We start from the raw sequence: 19,374 nt of genomic DNA, 5'->3' as shown, positions 1-19,374 counted from the left end.
AATAATCGGTAGTTGCAGCCCTACACTTCACCATTGAAATTCACCAGAGCTATAGTGAAACTGACAATGCCCACGTGCATGGCAGCTGGATGCTGGAATACATCGGGTAAAAGTGGAAAAAAAGAGTTATTTCACCTTTCTGATTCCTGATCCTCCACGGACGGGTTGGTCGTTGGATCGCCAACTTGAAGAGGGAGGATTTGCCATCGAACTTCTGGCCAGAGAAAAAACCCGTAATATGTAGCCAACATTTGGAAGGCGCGTCTTTTAGCTTTAGTGACGTCCATGTCTCCTTTAGCTTAGGGAACCTTTGCGTACCTGGAAGCAGGAAGTATTCAGACGTTTCCCTCCACTGTTACTGGTGAACTAAAGGAATTGTTGTTTTCTCCGCAGACACGATCATTTCATCTCCTCCAGCTTGTCGTCGTCATCGCCGTCTCTGTTTGACGGGGCCGTCATCAGCACGGTGACCACGGCCACCAAGAAGCACTTCGCCACGGTTCTCGGCCTGCTGGGTAATCTGCTTTCCAAGGAGCACCTTTATCCCGATGCCAGGTTGGTGGATGATGGATGAGGGAGAAACCAGAGCTAGATGAATGTTTCCCGCCGTCACGCTGAGGCCGGTTCTGTTCAATAATCAGAAACATTCAGGGCAGCGATCGGCTGAATGAAGCATCGCTTCCTGGTGCTGCTCGGCTTCCTGTGATTGGCTGAACTGAATGTTTGTGTTTGTCAGGAAGCTCCTGCTGACCTGGGCTCAGGAAATCTCACTGCTGATGGTGAAGTCGGACACCTACAGCCCGCTCTTCTCCCTGCCGTCGTTCAGCAGGTTCTGCAGAGGTCTGCTCGATAACGGTGAGGCTCCAACCGCTCCTCCCTCCTCTGTGATTGAAGGCTCTCTGGGGAATGTTCACCGTGGTTTTTCCTCTTAGCTCTGCATGAAGATCACAGCATCTGCCTTCAGACGTGCCACAGCCTGCAGGTCCTCTCCCCCTCTCTGTCTACGGAGCTGCTGCAGAGGTGAGCCTCCTCCTTCTGGCCCTCTAGGCTTCCGTACTCTGTTTGATTTGCTCCGCTCCTTCCAGGTGCGTGGACGTCTGCAGGGTCCAGCTGGTTCACTCAGCGGTCAGAGTGAGGCAGGCCTTCGCCAAGCTGCTGCGGACGGTTCCTCTGGACGTGGCTCTCAGGTGAGTCGTCCTCTGAATGAAGCCGGCGGCGCTCTGAGATCCACGCTGAACGATCTGCGTTTCTCTCTGCTCCGCAGTAACCGCAGCCACGCCCAGGTCAGGGAGATCTCTCAGGCCATCCGCCACCACATGAGCCGCTCGCCCAGCAGCACCTTCCACCCCCAGGACTTCAGCGACCTCATCAGCTTCATCCTGTATGGAGTCCTGCATCGTGGAGGGTACCCGACTCCTAAGTCCTTAACCTGATCCATCGTAGAACCAGAGACGCACTGACTCAGTCTGACCGGCCCTGTTCTTATTCTGATCATTTACAGGATCAAAATTAGACGTTACTCAGATCTACCATTAAACTAGAGAGGCCTTAATTACAGCTAGAGCTGAACTAATGAGATTAATCAATTAGTGAAATAGCCGTCAACTAATTTAGTAATCAATTAACCGTTAACTGGAGTATAGAGACTCTAAACCACGCCTTTAGCTGACAGAGGGACCCACTTAGAGCAGGAATTATACCAACATTTCTATTTAAGATAAAATCAATCTGCTCTATAATCCAGAAAGTTTTAGTTTCACCTGGTTTAATTTCGTAAGAAGTCTTCTTTAAAGAACCTTTGGCCATCTGATTATTAATCAATTAAGTGAAAAAATTATTGATAGAGTAATCAATTTGCAAAATAATTGTTAGTTGCCGTTCTAATTACTGAGCTTCAGTCTCCACTGTGTTTTTAAACTGCAGTAGCAGTTTAAAAACACTCTGGTAAAAGGTTGAACCTCTTTACTCAAGTAAAAGTGAAAAAGTATTTGCTCCAAAAACTACTGAAAGTATAAAACTATGAAGTAACCTTTAAAAAAACAGCCAGATGCCACTAAGTGAACTGAAAGCTCAATTTTTCGACTATTTCTAGAAATCCTCTGAGATAGGGCCAAGGATGAGGGAGGTCTGGTTGGTCTCCGTCTCCCGATACGCTCTCGTCTGTGTCCGACCTTTCAGACATTTCAACATCTTTTTCTGAATCCCACATTGTAGCATGGCATAGACAATTCACGTTAGCAGTTTGAAGAACACCTGCTAGCTTCTGATGATTTCCTTTAGCTAACCAATGAGTGTTTGCCTTCTATGACTCATCCAATCACACTAGTTTTCACTAGATGTGGGCGGAGCCAATGATCTGCATTGGATGGAGCGCATGACGGGAAATAAAGATTTAGAAACATTAAACCGAAGCCAAGAGGAACGAGTAACGTTTGTTTTAAAAATGTAAGGAATAGAAAGTACAGATACTGGTGGGAAAATGTAATGAGTAGAAGTCCCTAAAAAGTGTAATTAAGTAAAGCTGTACTTTGTTACTTGATACCTCTGGATGCAGAGCAGGAAAAAACACGGTTAGGCTTCAACAGTTGCCTGTTTAGGTCAGGGGTCGGCAACCCAAACTGCTCAAAGAGCCATATTGGACCAAAAAACTAATCTGTCTGGAGACGCAAAATTGTAAAAGTCTTCTATCAGCCTTTTATGGCAACACAGGCTCTAAGTGTTTTATCCCACTATAGAATATGACTATATGGGCTTAAATATATAATAAGCATTCATCATTAAAAGTTCATCCTGGAGCAAATGTCTCATAGCAGGTGAGGGAGGAACAGTTCAGGTTTGGTTGCATTGATGAAATGATAGAAACAGGATAAAGGAATCTTTCTATGGTGGATGTGTTTCTGATGGGAGGAGCTGATTAAGGAACCAAGCAGGAAGTGACATCATCAGAGCAGAGCTCTCTAACCCTGAAATCACACATCAACAGCGTTCCTTCACTGCAAAAAATCTGAATCTAGATAAGTCATTTTTTTCTTAAAATAAGTGCATTTGGTCTTGAATTGAGGAGGTAAAAGAGACATTTTGTCAACGGAACAAGACAATTTACACTTAAAATAAGAAAACACAATTGCATTGTCTTATTTCAAGTGCATATTATCTAATTAGTAAAATTACTCATTCCATTGGCAAACTATCTCATTTACCTACTCAAATTAGGGGGGAATACACTTAATTTAAGAAATTTTTACTTATTTCTAGATTGTTTTTGCAGTGTGATTTTTATTTTGAGGATTTGGGAATATGTTAGAAAGTTCCCATCCCTGCATCAGAGCGCCACCTGTTGGATCTATGAACGGTTTTCTATGCTTGAAAGCAAACTAGCAGCAGTAGTGGAGTTTGGAGATGTAACCCACGTCTTAAAACTATCTTTGTTCTCCTCTAATTTATCCAGAAGTTCTGCAGTAGCACTTTTTCTCTCCCTCCCAGCCTGGTGGTGGGCTGCAGATTGAGCCTTCCCTGGAAATGCCTTTCCTAATCGTATTATCTGACTTCTCCTTCCAAAGCAATCATGCAGGCGATCCTTCCTGATTGTTGATGAAAGCAAATGATTTCCTCCATTATTCTTTGAATCCTCATCAACTATCTTCCTTTTTCCCCTTTGGGTTCCACGGCCTGAGAAACACCCGCCGCTTTGTTTGCAGCAGCCACCTGCCTGGCGCCGCGCCGCTCACACCTGCTGCAGGCTGGGACCTCTGATCTCTGGTTACATTTATTGTTTAGATCTATTTATTATACAGATGTTACAAAGCATTGGAAAACATGTTTGTTTGACCTCCTGCTAGGGTTGGGAATTGAAAAGATTTTCACGATTCCGATTCCCTTTTCGATTCTATGAAACGATTCGATTCTTTATCGATTCTTTTTTCGATTCCAATTTGGGGAAAAAAGGAGAACAAACAGTTTGATTATCAGCATCAACTTTGTTTACTTAACTATTGCACAATCTTACAAACTCAACAAGATCAAGATGTCCACAGGAAATGTGAAACTGGAGTAACATCTGTGTTTAAATGAAAAATGAATACAAGAACAAACTTAATAACCAACAATGTCTAATAACAAATGATGGGATAATAACCTATTTTAAATAACAAAAAATACTAATTATAAAACAGTAGTAGGGAAAATTAACAGTTCTTTTGCAGAAAGATGAGCATATCTGCTTTTTCTGGAAGGATACAGGATCTTTCAGGGCTTATGGTGTCTCCAGCCGTGGAGAACACCCTCTCAGATGGGGTGGAGGAAGCCTGCACACAGACGTAGTTTTCAGCCAGTCCAGATAGCAAGGGCAGCGTATCTTGCTTGTTCCACCACCACAGTGTGGCGCTATCCCTGCAGGGGATGGAGGGCAAGCTTTTATAGAGCTGGATTTCCTGGTCTACCCTCTGGGCTAAGGAAAGACGGGGCTTTGATTCACAAAGTGACCGCAGCTCGTTGTCTTCCTCCTCGAATAGTTCTTCCAACTTGCGTAACTTGCGTAACTTACGTAAAAAAACGTGACGTAAGTCGTGCTCCCCAGAGCCGGCGCTCTAGGCTCTGGTGCTGCGGGAATCGAAAAAAGAATCGTTCAGCGAGCTGCCAAATGATGCCATGGAATCGGAAAATACGGAACCGGTTCTGAACAGGAACCGGTTTTCGATTCCCATCCCTACCTCCTGCCCCATGTTAAAATAAACAACAACAAAAAATCATATATTTTTTGAAAAAGCTCCAGGGAGCCGCAGAGGGGGGGCACCAAAGAGCCGCTGGTTGCCGAGCACTGGTTTAGGACTGGACGATTAATTGCATTTGCAATATGGTCGCAAATTAACAAAACACAATTTTCAATTTATGGTCACATCTCTTTCAACTAATTTCAGTTAAGTGGTTAAATGTGTTATTCCAGGCCTTTAGGGGATGGGAATATGCTTAAAGTAGTTTTGCAAAGAAAGATGCAACTAGCTTGCAGATTCATGCCTGCTGCACTTTTTCACACAAAGGTTACAGGAAAGTCCTGCAAAGATGGAAACGAGATCTTCCAGGGTCAAGAAAAACTGGTTCCTGTCTGTTCAGACTCGAACCGTCTTAACGACCTCTGTGGTTCCTTAAGTTTGAGCGCAGCTCTGATTGGACGGACCAGTGGTTCTGATCTGAGAGGGAGAAAAATGAAGCTTGTGTCCTTAGCTTGTAGACATCAGGACCAAAGAGCAGAACTTTTCCCAGATGGATCCTCTAGATGTTTAGAAGTTGTGGTGCGGTCGGTGTTCTGGTCGCTGCCTTCAGCTCCTCTGCTCCTCTGCTGACAGGAAGGAGCCGTGGCTGGAGCGTCTGTACCACAGCTGCCAGCGGCTGGACAAGCGGGAGCGGCGTGGGAGCGCGGACGGCGGCCGGCCGGACGCCGTGCCCAGGGCGCTGCTGAAAACCGAGGCGGTTCTGTGGCAGTGGGCGGTCTGGGAGGCGGCGCAGTTCACCGTGCTGTCCAAGCTCCGCACGCCTCTGGGTCGGGCCCAGGACACCTTCCAGACCATCGAAGGTAAGAAGCCGATCCTTCAGAGCCGTGTTCAGGTTCTGCTGTGAGCTGACGGGTCTGTGTGGTTCTGATGAAGGGATGATCCGAAGCCTGGCTGCACACAGCCTGAACCCCGAACAGGACCTGGGAGCGTGGGCCGGTCCTGGAGGCGACGGCGACGGCCACCACTCCAACCAGCTCCGCCTCACCCTGCTGCTGCAGTACCTGGAGAACCTGGAGAAGTTGATGTACAACGCCTACGAAGGCTGCGCCAACGCGCTCACCGCGCCGCCAAAGGTACCGCCCACAGCAGAACCCGATGGGAGCGTCTGACCCGTTCACACGGCCGGCTGTGATGCGACGTGTCCTCCTCATCTCTTCCAGGCCATAAAGACCTTCTTCTACACCAACCGGCAGACCTGCCAGGACTGGCTGACCCGGATCCGCCTGGCCTTGATGAGGGTCGGGCTTCTGTCGGGCCAGCCCGCCGTGACGGTTCGCCACGGCTTCGACCTGCTCACAGAGTTCAAGAACGGCGGCGCTCAGGTGGGTATGGGGCCTGCTGGCGGTTCCTGCTCCGTCTGTCTGCAGACGCTGGATCAGCTGTGTCGTGTTCCCGTCAGGCTGCGGAGCTGGAGGTTCCCCTGGCGCTGCTGGTTGAGGCTCTGTGCGAGCTGCGCTGTCCAGAGGCCATCCAGGGCCTGGCCGCCTGGAGCCTCCTGACCTGTGGGAAGAGTCTGGGCTGGGTCTCCTCGGTGGCCCTGCAGGCGGAGGGACGGTGAGGATCTCAGAGGCTGCCCACCTTAAAGAGGCATTAAATAAAATCTAAAAGCATTTTTAACAATTAATTAGAAAGATGTTTAGATTGATGTAACAATGATGCAGAGTGAGCAGCGGCGCGTAGTTCAGGACGCGTCCCAATGAGCCACAGCCTCCGGAAGCTTATTGATGATGTAATTGATCACCTTCCCTCTCATTCCCATCATGCACTTCTCCAATATCTGTGTCTGCAGCTTTGAGAAAGCGGCGCTGGAGTATCAGGACCAGCTCTCTGCTGTGACCGGGTCGGACTGCAGCATCAGAAGCTCTGAAGGAGGCCTGCTGAAGCTCAGCAGCAGCCCCAAACACGCCGCCGATGGTGAGCTACCGTCTGCGTCCAGCTGACCGCAGCCGGAAAGGAGCCAGAAGGGACAATGCATGGAAAATAGCTCGATGCGCCGGGTCTGTTCTGCTGTCTGGGTGGGAAACCTTCCCCTTCGGATGTGGCTATTACCTGGTTCCAGCTGTGGGTCCCTGCCTGCGCTGACTGTTATCGATCGCGGTTCTTGTTATTCTGGAGGCCGGATCATAATCGTATGGAAATGGAGCTGTGGCTCTACTAAACTGGCAGCTAGCTAGGGATCATTGTTTTATGAAATAAAATATTTCATAAAACAATAAACGATGCTTTGAATCAGCTTTATTGGAGGAGTTGGACTGCCTGTCAACCTCTGTAGGGTCCAGGTAGCGCCTCATGCTAACAGTAGTGACAGTGACCCTAGCTAAATGCTAAACTGGTGAAAAAGAGTCAGAAAACATGAGGAGGGGAAACATGTCAGCGGCCTCCACCTGTAAAACCATTCCTGTTCTGATGGTCGTCTGGTTGTTGCCCCTCTAGTTCACCTGTTGTTCATTTCATTAACACCAAAGCAGCTGAAACTGATTAACACCCCCTCTGCTACTGACCTGACCAAATCAATATCACACAAGTTTAACTAACTTCATGCTATACTATGATTACAAAGTCTTCCTTTCATTTTTTTGAGTAGTGTAGTTTGCTTTATTGAATCCAACTGATGCTGTGAGAGCAGGATTGATGATAAAATAATCTGCCGGGATGTGATGATCCAACATAGTTTGCTGTATCGGTTTGGACGCCACAGAATGTTCGGGTGATTTTTGTCTAATCCGTTTACTTTCCAGATCGAGTCCTTCGGATAATTCAACATTCCTTTTCCCGATCCAAAGCCATTCCCACAATTGGCATCAGTACAACAGAGCATCGTAATGACGTTTTAACAACGCGTTCAGAGTGCTTAACGATGCGTGAAGTAGTGTTTCTATACACCTGCTGGAGAATGTTTGACTACTCTAAACCTCACAACTGGATTTCGTCACCTGACTGATCTAGAGGCGTCCAGATACTGTAAATTTCTCTCCATTTTTATTACTTAGAGCATTTTTAGTGCGATATAGACTACATGGAGAAAAGAGGCTGATCTACCATCACTCACCATAAACTCACTCCTTTCTATTTGACCCTCAATGACCTGCAGTAGCTCCTTTTTCCAGACAGGCTGTAAAAGTCTTTGACTAAAGGAGCTGCTCAGCTCCTCTCCAGTCTGCTGCAGAGGGTGGAAGATGGCGTCCATGATGGATGGAAGCTTGGACAGCTCCCTCCTCTCAGCCACTTCCTCCACTGAGTCCTTAAAAAACTTTATAAAGGTCATTTATTGTAATAAAAATGGCCGCCCTCAGAAGGAAGAGGTTTAGCTCACGATGGAAATGTGTGAAAATGGAAAGTGAGCTTAATGCTAAGGTTAGACGGAGGCAGCGGACGGTTCGACGCTCGTTCTATTTGTTGGAAAAAGCTCCCAGAGCAGCTTCTCTGATTTTCAGCAAAATTTCCATTTTTCCAACGCCAGCAGCTGCTGCATCTGAAAAGTTTTTAATAAAGGGCATATAGTGTACGCCTGAACGCATAGCCAGCTAAAAGCCTGAACCAGGTTTCCACATCTGGTTCAGAACCAGAACAGAAACTGTGATTTTCTCCTTTAACGAGGACGAATACGAAGCAATCAGAGTCTCAGTGGTTTTATTGATGCTCGCTGGTTTAATCACTGCTGCTAAATGATCTTTGATCTTTTGTAGAGCTGGTGGAAGTTCATTATCTCTCAGAACATTTTCCAGATGCTGCCGTGTTTTAATTGGTTTAAAGCTTTTGTTTGACGAGGGGATGACAGGATTGGTTCTGTGGTGGCTGGGTTCGATTGAGTTCGGTTGGCAGCCGGGTGTTAAGGCTGGCGGTCAGTGTTGGAGCCTTGTGTGAACCAGAACAGAAACTGGTGCGAAATCAACCAGAACACAAAGTTCTTTTCACTTCTGTGACCATGAGCTGTTCTGCCACCTGCTGAGGTTTGATCAGATTTAAAAAACAACCCTCTGGACTTTGTTTCCAGGTTTGAAGACGTTTCTCTTCCATCCAGGAAGCTTTTTCAATTCAAAATGTCAGAAATAGCGTTTAGTTCCAGGTTTTATCAGCAGCCCAACAAAGCCTGGTTTTAGTTTAGAAAACATGCAAATAGAAACGGATGAACGGGTCCCCCCCTTTGGAATGGGGGTCGTTTGGCTTCTTTGTTAGCCTGCAATGCCCCATACACTGGAAAAATCCAAATAATAAGAACAATAAGTGCATTTGTTCTTGAATTGAGGAGGTAAAAGAGACATTTTGCCAATGAAACAAGATGATTTACATTTAAAATAAAAACACAATTGCATTGTGTTATTTCAAGTGCATTTTATCTAAATATCTTATTTTAAGAGTAGAAATATCCAATATTCCACTGGAATATCATCTCATTTACCCACTCAGCTACTCTTTAAGAAATTTTTACTTATTTCTAGATAGTTTTTTCCAGTTTACCTGTCTATGTCTCTGAAAGGGGGTCGTTTAAGGGAATAGTTGGCCTGGCTGAACAGGCGAGGTCTTCTGTTCTCCTCTAAAGGGGTTGGAGCTGCGATGATAGCGGGAACTATCGCTGCATTGTAGGTTGTAAGGTTGGTTTTTCTTAACATAGATGGCTTCCTTCACGTCCCTCTCAAACCACCTGTCTTCTTTGTCCAAAATGTGAACATTCTGGTCCTTTGTCCATCAGGTGTAGATGGACAGAGTCTTGTCCAGAGGAATTGGAATAACTGTGACGTCGATGACTGAGAATCTTCATCAGTGTTTCTCTGAGGCGTCCCTGATCCGTATCTAACTGTTGTTCCCTCCATAAGGTGACGTCAGGAAGACTGTGCTGCTGAAGTCGACTGAATGCTCCCCTGAGGTGATTAACTTCCTGGCCAACAAGGCGTGCCAGTGCTACGTGTCTCTGTGTGACTGGGCGGCGGTGAAGGAGTGGCAGGCCACCGCCAGCACCCTCAAACAGAACTCCGTCAGCGTCGGCCTGCGGACCGACTTCAACTACATCCAGGCTCTGAGCCGCTTTGAGGAGGGAGACCTGTCCGAGTGCGGGGCTCAGCTGGAGCTGCTGCCTGGGGAGGACTACAGCGCTCCGGGGGGCAACAAAGACAAGCTGGGTGAGTCTGATAACCAGGCGCCGCCTTCAGTACGCTGCGCTGAAACCAGCTTTGATAGGACGGACAATGTTTTTGCAGATCTGAAGCGGCTCCTGCCCTCCATGAGTCCTGATCCGGCGGAGCTGCAGAGAGCCATCGAGGTGCAGCTGCTCCGCAGCGCCGTAAGCGCCATGGCTAAAAGCGGCCAGCAGCAGGAGCAGAGGAGCGCTACATCCAGCCCAGAGTAAGAAGGCCTCTGCTGTCCCGCCTCTTGCCCTCGTGTTGCGGCCTGTTTTTAACTGTTGACGTCACGTTGCAGTACTTTGGTGCGATGCTTGAAGCAGACAGGAAGGATCTGCTTGGGTCCTCTTCGCCTGTCCACCCTCACCCTCTGTGACGCCCTGCCCACCCTGTCCACCCTGCAGCTGCACTGCACCAGCGCCCTGGAGAACGCCCTCACAGGCCAAGAAGTAAGCAGAAACCAAGCAGACCGAGAAATGAAGCCAGGTCCGTTGGTTTAAAACGCTCCCCTGCTTGTTTTCCAGGATTGTCTGATTCCTCTCAGCAGCGAAGCCTTGAACTCCTGCAAACAGCAAGACGTGCAGCTTTTCCTCCAAGCTCTGCGCTACTCCACATTCCAGAGACAGCTGCTCCAAAACCTGAAGAAAGGTGAGCTTCCTGGATAGATGCTCGGGTTATAACCCAGCCCCTCCCTGACGGCCTTCTGTCTTCCACAGGTCCCTCCTCCGCCGTAGACGGCCATCTTCTGGAGCTCTGTCTAACCGCCGTCAAGTTTGCCCGTAAGAAAGGCAACATAGCTCTAGCATCTCGGCTCCTCAGCCAGTGCAGCAACGGGACGCAGGAGGAGAAGAACGAGGATGTGTGTCAGGCCTTCAAGCGCCTCTCCCTGGGGGGGACAGTGGGGGAGAAATGGGGAGCAGAGGTTCAGATGGAGAAGGCCAAAGTTCTGCGAACGGCTGGTAAGGAGCAGAACCTGGTTCTCTGATCTGAACGTGTTTAGTTTTACTTTTTAACAGCAGCAGCGTCATCATCTGATGCCGTCAGGATTTGGTTTATCCAAAAAAAAAAAGTTTTTTTTTCTCATTACTGTGAAACTAAAGGATGTATTATAAAACCGGATGATGGAAATGACATAAAGCGCTTTGGAAGATGTCGAGGTTCCACTTAAAGCTAAAAAGCTTTAAGTCCCCCAAGTCCCCTTTAGGTTGACGGTCATGAAAGCAATGGATGGTGGAAAGGACGATTCGTCTAAAACATCCGATCTATTTTATTAGATTGTTTATCATGAAACTTTATGCTACGTTCAGAGCGAAGCAGCAGGAGCAGCAGAAACACGCGTCCTGCTTCATTTCTGATGCTTAAACCAGTTTAGTTCTGATGCGGCTGAAGCATCTTTGCTGCTCTAGCTGCTCGGTGGTAAAGTGGGTCTGATGCGCGGTGGGCGGAGCTACTCTATCCTTTCTCTGCCTGGAACAATGGCGGCTATATTAGCTGTGATCAGCGGGTAGAAAGTAGTTAGAATCTCTGTTGAAGTGAGAAAGTCCTCCTGAAAACATGGTCTGTGCAGTCAGTTCATCCAGATTACCATCCTGCCTTCAAAGATTATTTCTCTGTGGGAGCCGCTCAGACCCCCACATACCGGCGCTGCGCTGTCACTGGGAATCCCCAGCAGCAGCTGCCTCAGGCCCGCTCGCCTCTCCAGGGTTTTCCCCTCCTGTTGGTGGCGGCTGGAAGTAGATGTTAGCGTTTTTCAGGTCTGTGCTACAAACTGCAGGCAGCAGGATAATAAAAGCCAACATATTCTGCCGGCAGGTTTCTACATTCGAAGTTAATTTAGGCGTTAATAAACTGTTTCAGAGGAGTGATCATAGCGCTCTGCATCAGCAGTGCTGCGTCTGACTCCCTGCCAGCTCCCAGATCAGCTTCTCTCATTGGTTGATGCGGCGCGTCCAGCAGCTGAAGTTCAATGTTTCCAGCTCCAGCGGCTGCTGCTTGTAAAGCACCTCTGATGCTCAGGAGCTCATAAGCTGCTGCTCTAGACGCTGCCGGACCTTTTGCTGCGCCTTTATGCGCGTCAACAATTGACTTTGCATGGAAATAAGACGGACATCTGACCTTCCTTTAAAGCAGAGGCTCCCAGTCCGGTGGGTTTTAGCTATGTCTCTGTTCCAACACACCTCATTCATATCAGGGATCTTCTTCTGCAATCAGAAGCAACAAGGAAAGACATAAACCCTGCAGGACAGATTCTGCTGCTGGGAACCACTGATTTAGACCACAGGGAAATCCAGCTGAAAATAAAGCAGAACATGTTAGCAGCTGGATGAGTGATCAAATCACTTATGAGACATTTAAGGAGAGAAAGTAATGAAGCAAAGCTGATCTAAGGAAGCCCAGAGAGCCCATTGGTGGACCCAAATCCTGACTTTCCAAACTTTAAATACTCCTAAACAGAACATTGACAAATGACCATTTATCATAATTTTTTTTCTGTTTTCAAGGCTGCACTTCAAAAAAAATAAATTGTCTAGAGCTGTTTTAAATGAAATTTCTTTTTGTATACACTCGTATATATAAAATGATCAAATAAATCTGAATCTCTCCGAGTCTAAGACCAGCCCCAATGGAGATCAGCTCCTCTACTGAACCCTGGATGTGAAAGAAGCCTGTAGATCCAGGTGTAGTTGTCATGTTATTTGAGGCTGAAGGTCTGGTTGTCCTCCTGCAGCAGTGCGTCGCAGTGAGCTTGTTGCACATATTTTTGATTTCTGCCCAACATTGAAGCGTGCTCTGCGTTACGTTATTCCACGCCACAATGCCAGAGGGCCGATAAGGAACTAGCTGTGGGTCTAGATACGGCGGTGAGGAAGTGGGGGCGAGTTTGTCCGACGGCAGAGGGACATGAGGGCCAAAAAGAGCGGAGATCCAGGTGGAAAAAGGTTCCCAGCCGTCTGACGCACCTCGCTCTTCTAGCGGGTCAAACTTCACGAGTTGTTTTCCGCAATTTTGGTCATAAAAACAAACCAAGCCGGCCTCCTGTCTGCGGCACTGTCTGCCATCAGCTACAATCTGGGAGAGGAGCAGCGGAGCGTCTGAGAGGGGGGGGGGGGACGTCTGGAGCCGAGGTATTGCGTTCCACCATTGCACTGATTTTATGCAGTATTTTTTGATGCAAGGCCTTTCAGAATCTATAATCTACTATTTTTCAGTGAATGAGGTTTTAATAGGCCTGGGTGGAGTGCAACTTTTCTACTTCTGTTATTTGCATAACGATATTACAGCTTTCATTGATTTATTTCAAATTTGAAACATTGTCTAGCCTGTAAGGTGTAAAAAAAAAAAAAAAACAATTAATCGAATCGTATCGTGGTGTATTTTTGAGTATCGAAAATAATCTAATCGTTGGGTCAGGAAATCGATACTGAATCGAATCTCCCTACTACCTGGATGTAAAATAGTTGCCATCATGGCTTCATGTCAAGCTGCTGCCTACCTTTGTGAAGCAGGAAAAAGACTAAAACAAAGTGAATACAGTAGAACTTTTTATTGCCTACCTGGAATGGGTGACAAGTGCTTTGTGGACTTGGAGAAGGCGTTCGACCGTGTCCCTCGGGGGGCCCTGTGGGGGGTTCTCCGGGAGTACGGGGTGCCAGGCCCTTTGATACGGGCTGTCAGGTCCCTGTATGACCGGTGTTAGAGTCTGGTCCGCATTGCCGGCAGTAAGTCGGGCTCGTTTCCGGGGAGAGTTGGACTCTGTTCTGTTCATTACCTTCATGGACAGAATTTCTAGGCGCAGCCAAGGTGTTGAGGGGATCCGTTTTGGTGGCCTTAGGATTGCGTCTCTGCTTTTTGCAGATGATGTGGTCCTATTGGCTTCATCAGGTCGTGATCTGCAGCTCTCGCTGGATCGGTTCGCAGCCGAGTGTGAAGCGGCCGGGATGGGGATCAGTGCCTCCAAATCCGAGGGCATGGTCTTGAGCCGGAAAAGGGTAGAATGCCTTCTCCGGGTCAGGGGGGGTGTCCTGCCCCAAGTGGAGGAGTCTAAGTATCTTGGGATCTTGTTCACGAATGAGGGAAGAAGGGAGCGGGAGATCAACAGGCGGATTGGTGCAGCATCTGCCGTGAAGCGGGCGCTGTACCGGTCCGTCGTGGTGAAGTGAGAGCTGAGTTAAAAAGCGAAGCTCTCGATTTACCGGTCGATCTACGTTCCTACCCTCATCTATGGTCATGAACTCTGGGTCATGACCAAAAGAACAAGATCGCGGATACAAGCGGCCGAAATGGGTTTCCTCCGTAGGGTGGCTGGGCTCTCCCTTAGAGATAGGGTGAGAAGCTCGGTCATCCGGGAGGGACTCGGAGTAGAGCCGCTGCTCCTCCACGTCGAGAGGAGCCAGTTGAGGTGGCTCACCATCTGGTTAGGATGCCTCCTGGACGCCTCCCTGGTGAGGTGTTCCAGCCACGTCCCACCGGGAGGAGGCCCAGAGGGAGACCCAGGACACGCTGGAGAGACTATGTTTCTCGGCTGGCCTGGGAACGCCTTGGGGTTCCTCCTGAAGAGCTGGAAGAAGTGGCTGGGGAGAGGGAAGTCTGGGCCTCCCTTCTTAAGCTGCTGCCCCCGCGACCCGACCCCGGATAAGCGGAGGAAGATGGATGGATGGATGGATGGAATGGGTGACAATAGTTGAAGAAACTTTTGGCTCTCAAACTGGCATCAGTGCCCTCCCTGCCGGTTGCTGGATCGTGGACCCGCCCCTGGAATCGGTCCACCACTAATAAATACAGCTGAGACAGGTCAGGCGGTTTCGGGGGAAATACCAATGTAAGCTGGAGTACAGCATGTTGGAATCTGACTTGTAAATAAACGGTTCCCCCCATCCGGTCGGAAAGATGAAGTGAATCATCTCCGTTGTCTTGATTTTTTATTTTTTAAACCATTTTTATTACCATTTTGAGCCCCAGACACGCAGAGAAACGTTTCCTCCTCAGTGAGGAAGAGTTTGGGATGTAAAAGTCTGTCGGATGGGTTTGGTTTCCTCTGCAGGTTTGGTGGCTCAGATGTTTCCCTCCAGATGGCTGGGAGGTCTGATCTCTCCCAAAATTAAAAATACGAATTCAGGGCAACGGAAAGTTTTTAAATCCGGCCATCCTTGGAAGTCCTTCCATGTTTTGGGGTTTCAAATGGCGGCAGCGTTGGAGGTGAGAAACCTCCTGATGGTAGTCGGTGTAGCTGAGGTGTGACGGCAGCAGGAGGGTTAGTGGCTGAATCATGCCTCAGTCTGCAGCGGCAGCAGCAGGTAGATCCCTCAAGCAGATGTAGTCCAGGTGTGGGAGCGTTGTGTCGTGTCTCTGAGCTCCGTCTGAACGGTTTGTCGTCTGCAGGCCAGTCGGTGGTTGCCATGGAGATGCTGAGCAGTGCGGCCCTGTCCTACTGCCAGCTGGGGAAGAACGAAGGAGCGGCCTGCCGCTCTCTGCTGACTCTCTGCAAATGGCTGCTGGCCGACTGGAAGGACATGACTCCTCAGCTGAAACAGGCAAGCTTCGCTCCGCCGTCCATCCGGATCCTTCCGGACGCCGTTTAATCAACTGATCCGTTTGTTTCAGGTGGTGAAGAAGTCCGGAGCTGTAAACTCTTCCGCTGCGGTCAACATGTCCCCTCTGAGCCAGAACATCAGCCAGCTGCTGGAGCTTCCTCTGGAAGACCAGAGCGTCCCCCACATCACCGTGGTCACCTCCGGTCAGACGGCTCAGCAGATATACTGTTAGGACCCCCCCCCCCCAGAGTCTAACTACCTGCTGTCTCTGTTTCCAGTCAACGTAGGAGTGGGGGAGGCAGACTTCGTGCTGGGCCAGCTCTACCAGCTGTCCACCAGCCTGGCTCCAGAGATGGCCAAGTCCTGGGCAGCTCTGGCCAGCTGGGCCTACCGCTGGGGCAGGAAGGTGGTGGATAACGCCAGGTGAGTGAACGGCGTCCTGGAGGAACGTCTGCACGCTGCTCTGACCTCCGACCTCGTCTCTCTGCACTGTTCCAACAGCAGCGCCCTGTTTGCTTTAGGGCTGAAACGATTAATCCATTATTGAAATAATCGTCAACTAATTTAGTAATCGATTAATCCGTAACGTTAGAACTCCCACAGCCGTCATTTTGACGGTTCTGAGATTTTAAAGGGAAAGAACTATATTTAAAATTAATCTGATGTTGCTCATGTTAATTGACTTTTTCAGTTTCTAGATTTCCTTCATTTTCACGTAGCTTTAAAAAAAAAATAGTAAAAAATAAATATGGTTAATTTTACCTCGATCTCCCAAAGCTGTGATTTTGACGGCTCTATTAGTGGCATTGTAAAGATGTTCAGTCCCGTTGCCTAGCAACCAACATTCCACCTAGAACTCTTTGGCTAATATGGAAAAACGGCTTTCAGAAGTAATCGAACAGCGAAACAGGCTTTAGAAATGCTTTAAAATATTGATGATAGCGATTCGGGCGGAGGGGAAGAGACCGATGAGGAGGACTGGATAGGAAGCGGCTCAGATTATGACAGCGAGTCTCAGGATGATCAACGCAGAGGGTAACCCTAACCTAACACAGGTAGGGTGGGTGTGTCGGATCAGATGATTAGAAAGGATTCTATAAAAGCTGTGACACAAAGGCGGCCTGTGGCTGTAATTTATGATCTCCTGGAAATGTCAGCTATAAACGCTTTGGTATTGTTCAGAAGCTGTTTGTACGTCACTTTTTCACGCAGAGATTTTATCCTTGAACTGGTAAAACAGTTGCGGGCAAAACGCAGGTTTCCAGCCCCTCCGCCGCAGTAGAGCAGCTTTGGCGAGGCACAGAAAACGCCGCCAGGAGCTTCAGCGCTGCACAAAGAAAGCGCTCATATTACGTTTGTCATAAATGTGAAAAGGTGGTCTGCAGGAAATGTTTGGGGGGAATCAATCAATTACTGTAAATACTTAGAAAAACCTGTGTAGTAAAACATTCCTACTCTACGGATTTATTTTTAATACAGATTTAGAACACAAATAATAGCATACAATACAGCCTTAAAATAAATCTAATATATATTTTTTAAAGGTTTACACATCCACTTTAAGAGCCATATGAGCAAGATAAGCAATTACTAATATGGCAGCATCACACGGCTTTGACACCTGGGTGTTGGGTGTGTCTAAGGTGGGCTCAGTGTCACTAAGGTATGAATCATTCTGGCGTCATTATGTACGAGGAAGCGGGTGCGCCGGTGGTGGTCGTAGTTTCTGTTGACCGTGCTGTATTGTCGCTTTATTGTCGGCATCATAGTGTAGTTAAGCCTGGTCAGTATGTGTCAGTCAATGTAAAGTCTATGAAGGCCAAATGGAATAAATGGATGATTGCAATTACAAGAAGCGGCTTGGAGTGTTTTGATGATGAGATGAAATCACCGCGTTTATCCAGTGCGGCCCTCTACAGCACCGCTGGTTAGCCGCGCAGCTAGCAGTGATTTCATCATAGTTTGCCATAGTTCCCCCAGAAAATGGGCATAGGTGGGTAGAAGGCCCCTCCAGGGCAGCCCGTTATCATTAAGTGCTAAACATAGGGAGAAAACCTTTAGATATTATCGACAATACTTGAACACCAATAAGAGCCGTCTTCAGAGAGCTCATCTAAAGGCAAAATAACAGATTAGTGTTCGGATTCAGCTTCAGCCCAACAACAATCCATTTATTCTAAATGCTGCTTGAATCTGCGGCTCCTCTGTCTTCCTCCTTCCACCCTTTATCTGCCACGTTACAAGAGCTGGGAGCAGAGGAGGCTCTGCAGGGACCTACCACTCCTTAAAGAATCAAGCAGCACTCAGCCTGCTCTCTGTCTCTCTCTCTCTCAGTCAGGGGGAGGGTCTGCCGCTGCTTCCAGAGGAAAAGAAGGACATAGAGGATCTGCTGCCAGCGAGCACCAGTGAAGAAGACAAAGAAACCATTTTCAGCATCCTGGGACAGGCCATGTGTCGACCCACTGGGATTCAGGTAAACCAGTTATCTTCTGGCAGGAGTGATGCATCGATTAGAGGTACGGCCGAGGCGGTGAGGAAGTGGGGGCAAGTTTGTGCAACAACGGAGGGACATGAGGGCCAAAAAGAGCGGAGATCCAGGTGGAAAAAGGGTCCCAGCGTTCTCCCGCACCTCGCTCTGCTAGCTGCTCCATCTTCACCAGTCGTACCAAACAGGAAATACGCACAGTGTAGAGCAGATGTAGATTTGACCAATCAGAGGCCTCCTGCATGCGGCACTGTGTGTGGCCACCTACAATTTTGGAGGAGGCGCACCAGAGTGTGTCCTCTTTATCGTAGATAAAGAGGACACGATAAAGAGGACACACTGATGATAAAGTACCAGTTTATCCCAGTTCGGCTGTGTCGGGATATAGATGGATATTTATATATATATATATATATATATATATATATATATATATATATATATATATATATATATATATATATATATAGTTATTGCATAGGGTATCAAATAGTAGTTGCACATTATGCACTGCACAAGTTATTATGGTTTGATTGTTGCGTTGTGGAGTCTGGTTGCAGCAGGGATTAAAGTTCTAATAGAAAACCACATATAGTTACTCATTTGATTTGTACAAAAAAATAAAGTCGTTGGGAAATCAAATTTAAATGTCAGGTAATTCTGGCTTAAACGTGTATATAAAGGTACTCTTTATCAGACCATATTGTCCCAAAAGTTAGAAAATTTTTAAACAATAGTGTTTTTTCCCCATTATCTTCTGCAGGCCAGTTAGTTCTACGTCAGCCTAAACACCTACATTCAGCCAATCATATATCAACAGTCATCTGTCAATCAAATGTTTTCGGTCATGGCATCTTGATTCATGTGTCGCAGAATCCTTTCCTTTCCCATTGAGTTGCGTCCCAGTGTTCACGGGGATGGACGTCTGTGTCTTCGGCAGGCGTAGAGCTAACAGAACTGGCAGCGTTGCGAGGCAAGGGCTCAAACATGTACGGCTGGAAGCCTTCTACACCAAACCAAGCTTCTGCCGCCCTGGCGTCCTCTTCCACAACATCTTCGTTCCCGCTTTCCTCCTCTAAATAAAAAATGGATGACGGAGGAGACTCATCCACGACCTCCGACACTAAACTCTCCTCCTCTTGCATGTTTCCTCTGTCCATAGCGTTCCTTGACAGCGTCGTTTCAAAGTCACCAATTTAGTGCTACTTGGTCCCAATGGAATTTCCCATTGGGAACCTACTAGCACTAAGTTGCTAACTGGTTAGCAAGATGCTTCCAACAAACCGGCCTCAACCAAACTTGCTTGCGAACCTTCTGCCACAACAATCCCGCCCCCTTGATAATCGACCAATCACATTCACTTTATTCAGTCGTGTAAAGTCGGGCACCACTCGGGAAAATTCAGGAATGCAACGATTGGAACAGCCGCTTCCTACGACTTAACAACTGCAATATGGCTTTATGGGGAATCT

The 19,374-nt window shown here is 47.8% G+C and overlaps 1 protein-coding gene across 1 annotated transcript in view; it reads left to right on the top strand.

Annotated features, from left to right (window-relative positions):
* smg1 (SMG1 nonsense mediated mRNA decay associated PI3K related kinase) overlaps positions 1-19,374 on the top strand; it is an 87,277-nt gene that overhangs the window by 36,386 nt on the left and 31,517 nt on the right. The window contains exons 15-33 of the mRNA XM_038300854.1: positions 394-555; positions 737-855; positions 933-1,020; positions 1,086-1,187; positions 1,265-1,405; positions 5,343-5,569; positions 5,643-5,842; positions 5,930-6,091; positions 6,169-6,323; positions 6,559-6,683; positions 9,584-9,886; positions 9,965-10,109; positions 10,185-10,335; positions 10,411-10,534; positions 10,603-10,845; positions 15,266-15,417; positions 15,488-15,620; positions 15,696-15,840; positions 17,752-17,890. Of these exons, the coding sequence (XP_038156782.1) occupies positions 394-555; positions 737-855; positions 933-1,020; positions 1,086-1,187; positions 1,265-1,405; positions 5,343-5,569; positions 5,643-5,842; positions 5,930-6,091; positions 6,169-6,323; positions 6,559-6,683; positions 9,584-9,886; positions 9,965-10,109; positions 10,185-10,335; positions 10,411-10,534; positions 10,603-10,845; positions 15,266-15,417; positions 15,488-15,620; positions 15,696-15,840; positions 17,752-17,890 (3,016 nt within the window). The remainder of the gene's footprint in view (positions 1-393; positions 556-736; positions 856-932; positions 1,021-1,085; positions 1,188-1,264; positions 1,406-5,342; positions 5,570-5,642; positions 5,843-5,929; positions 6,092-6,168; positions 6,324-6,558; positions 6,684-9,583; positions 9,887-9,964; positions 10,110-10,184; positions 10,336-10,410; positions 10,535-10,602; positions 10,846-15,265; positions 15,418-15,487; positions 15,621-15,695; positions 15,841-17,751; positions 17,891-19,374) is intronic.

This window comes from Cyprinodon tularosa, unplaced genomic scaffold (genome assembly GCF_016077235.1).
Source record: "Cyprinodon tularosa strain WSP-4 unplaced genomic scaffold, ASM1607723v1 ctg1122, whole genome shotgun sequence".
NCBI lineage: Eukaryota > Metazoa > Chordata > Actinopteri > Cyprinodontiformes > Cyprinodontidae > Cyprinodon > Cyprinodon tularosa.
Note: the sequence above shows the minus strand (reverse complement) of the source record. Positions and strands in the feature narration are given on the sequence as shown.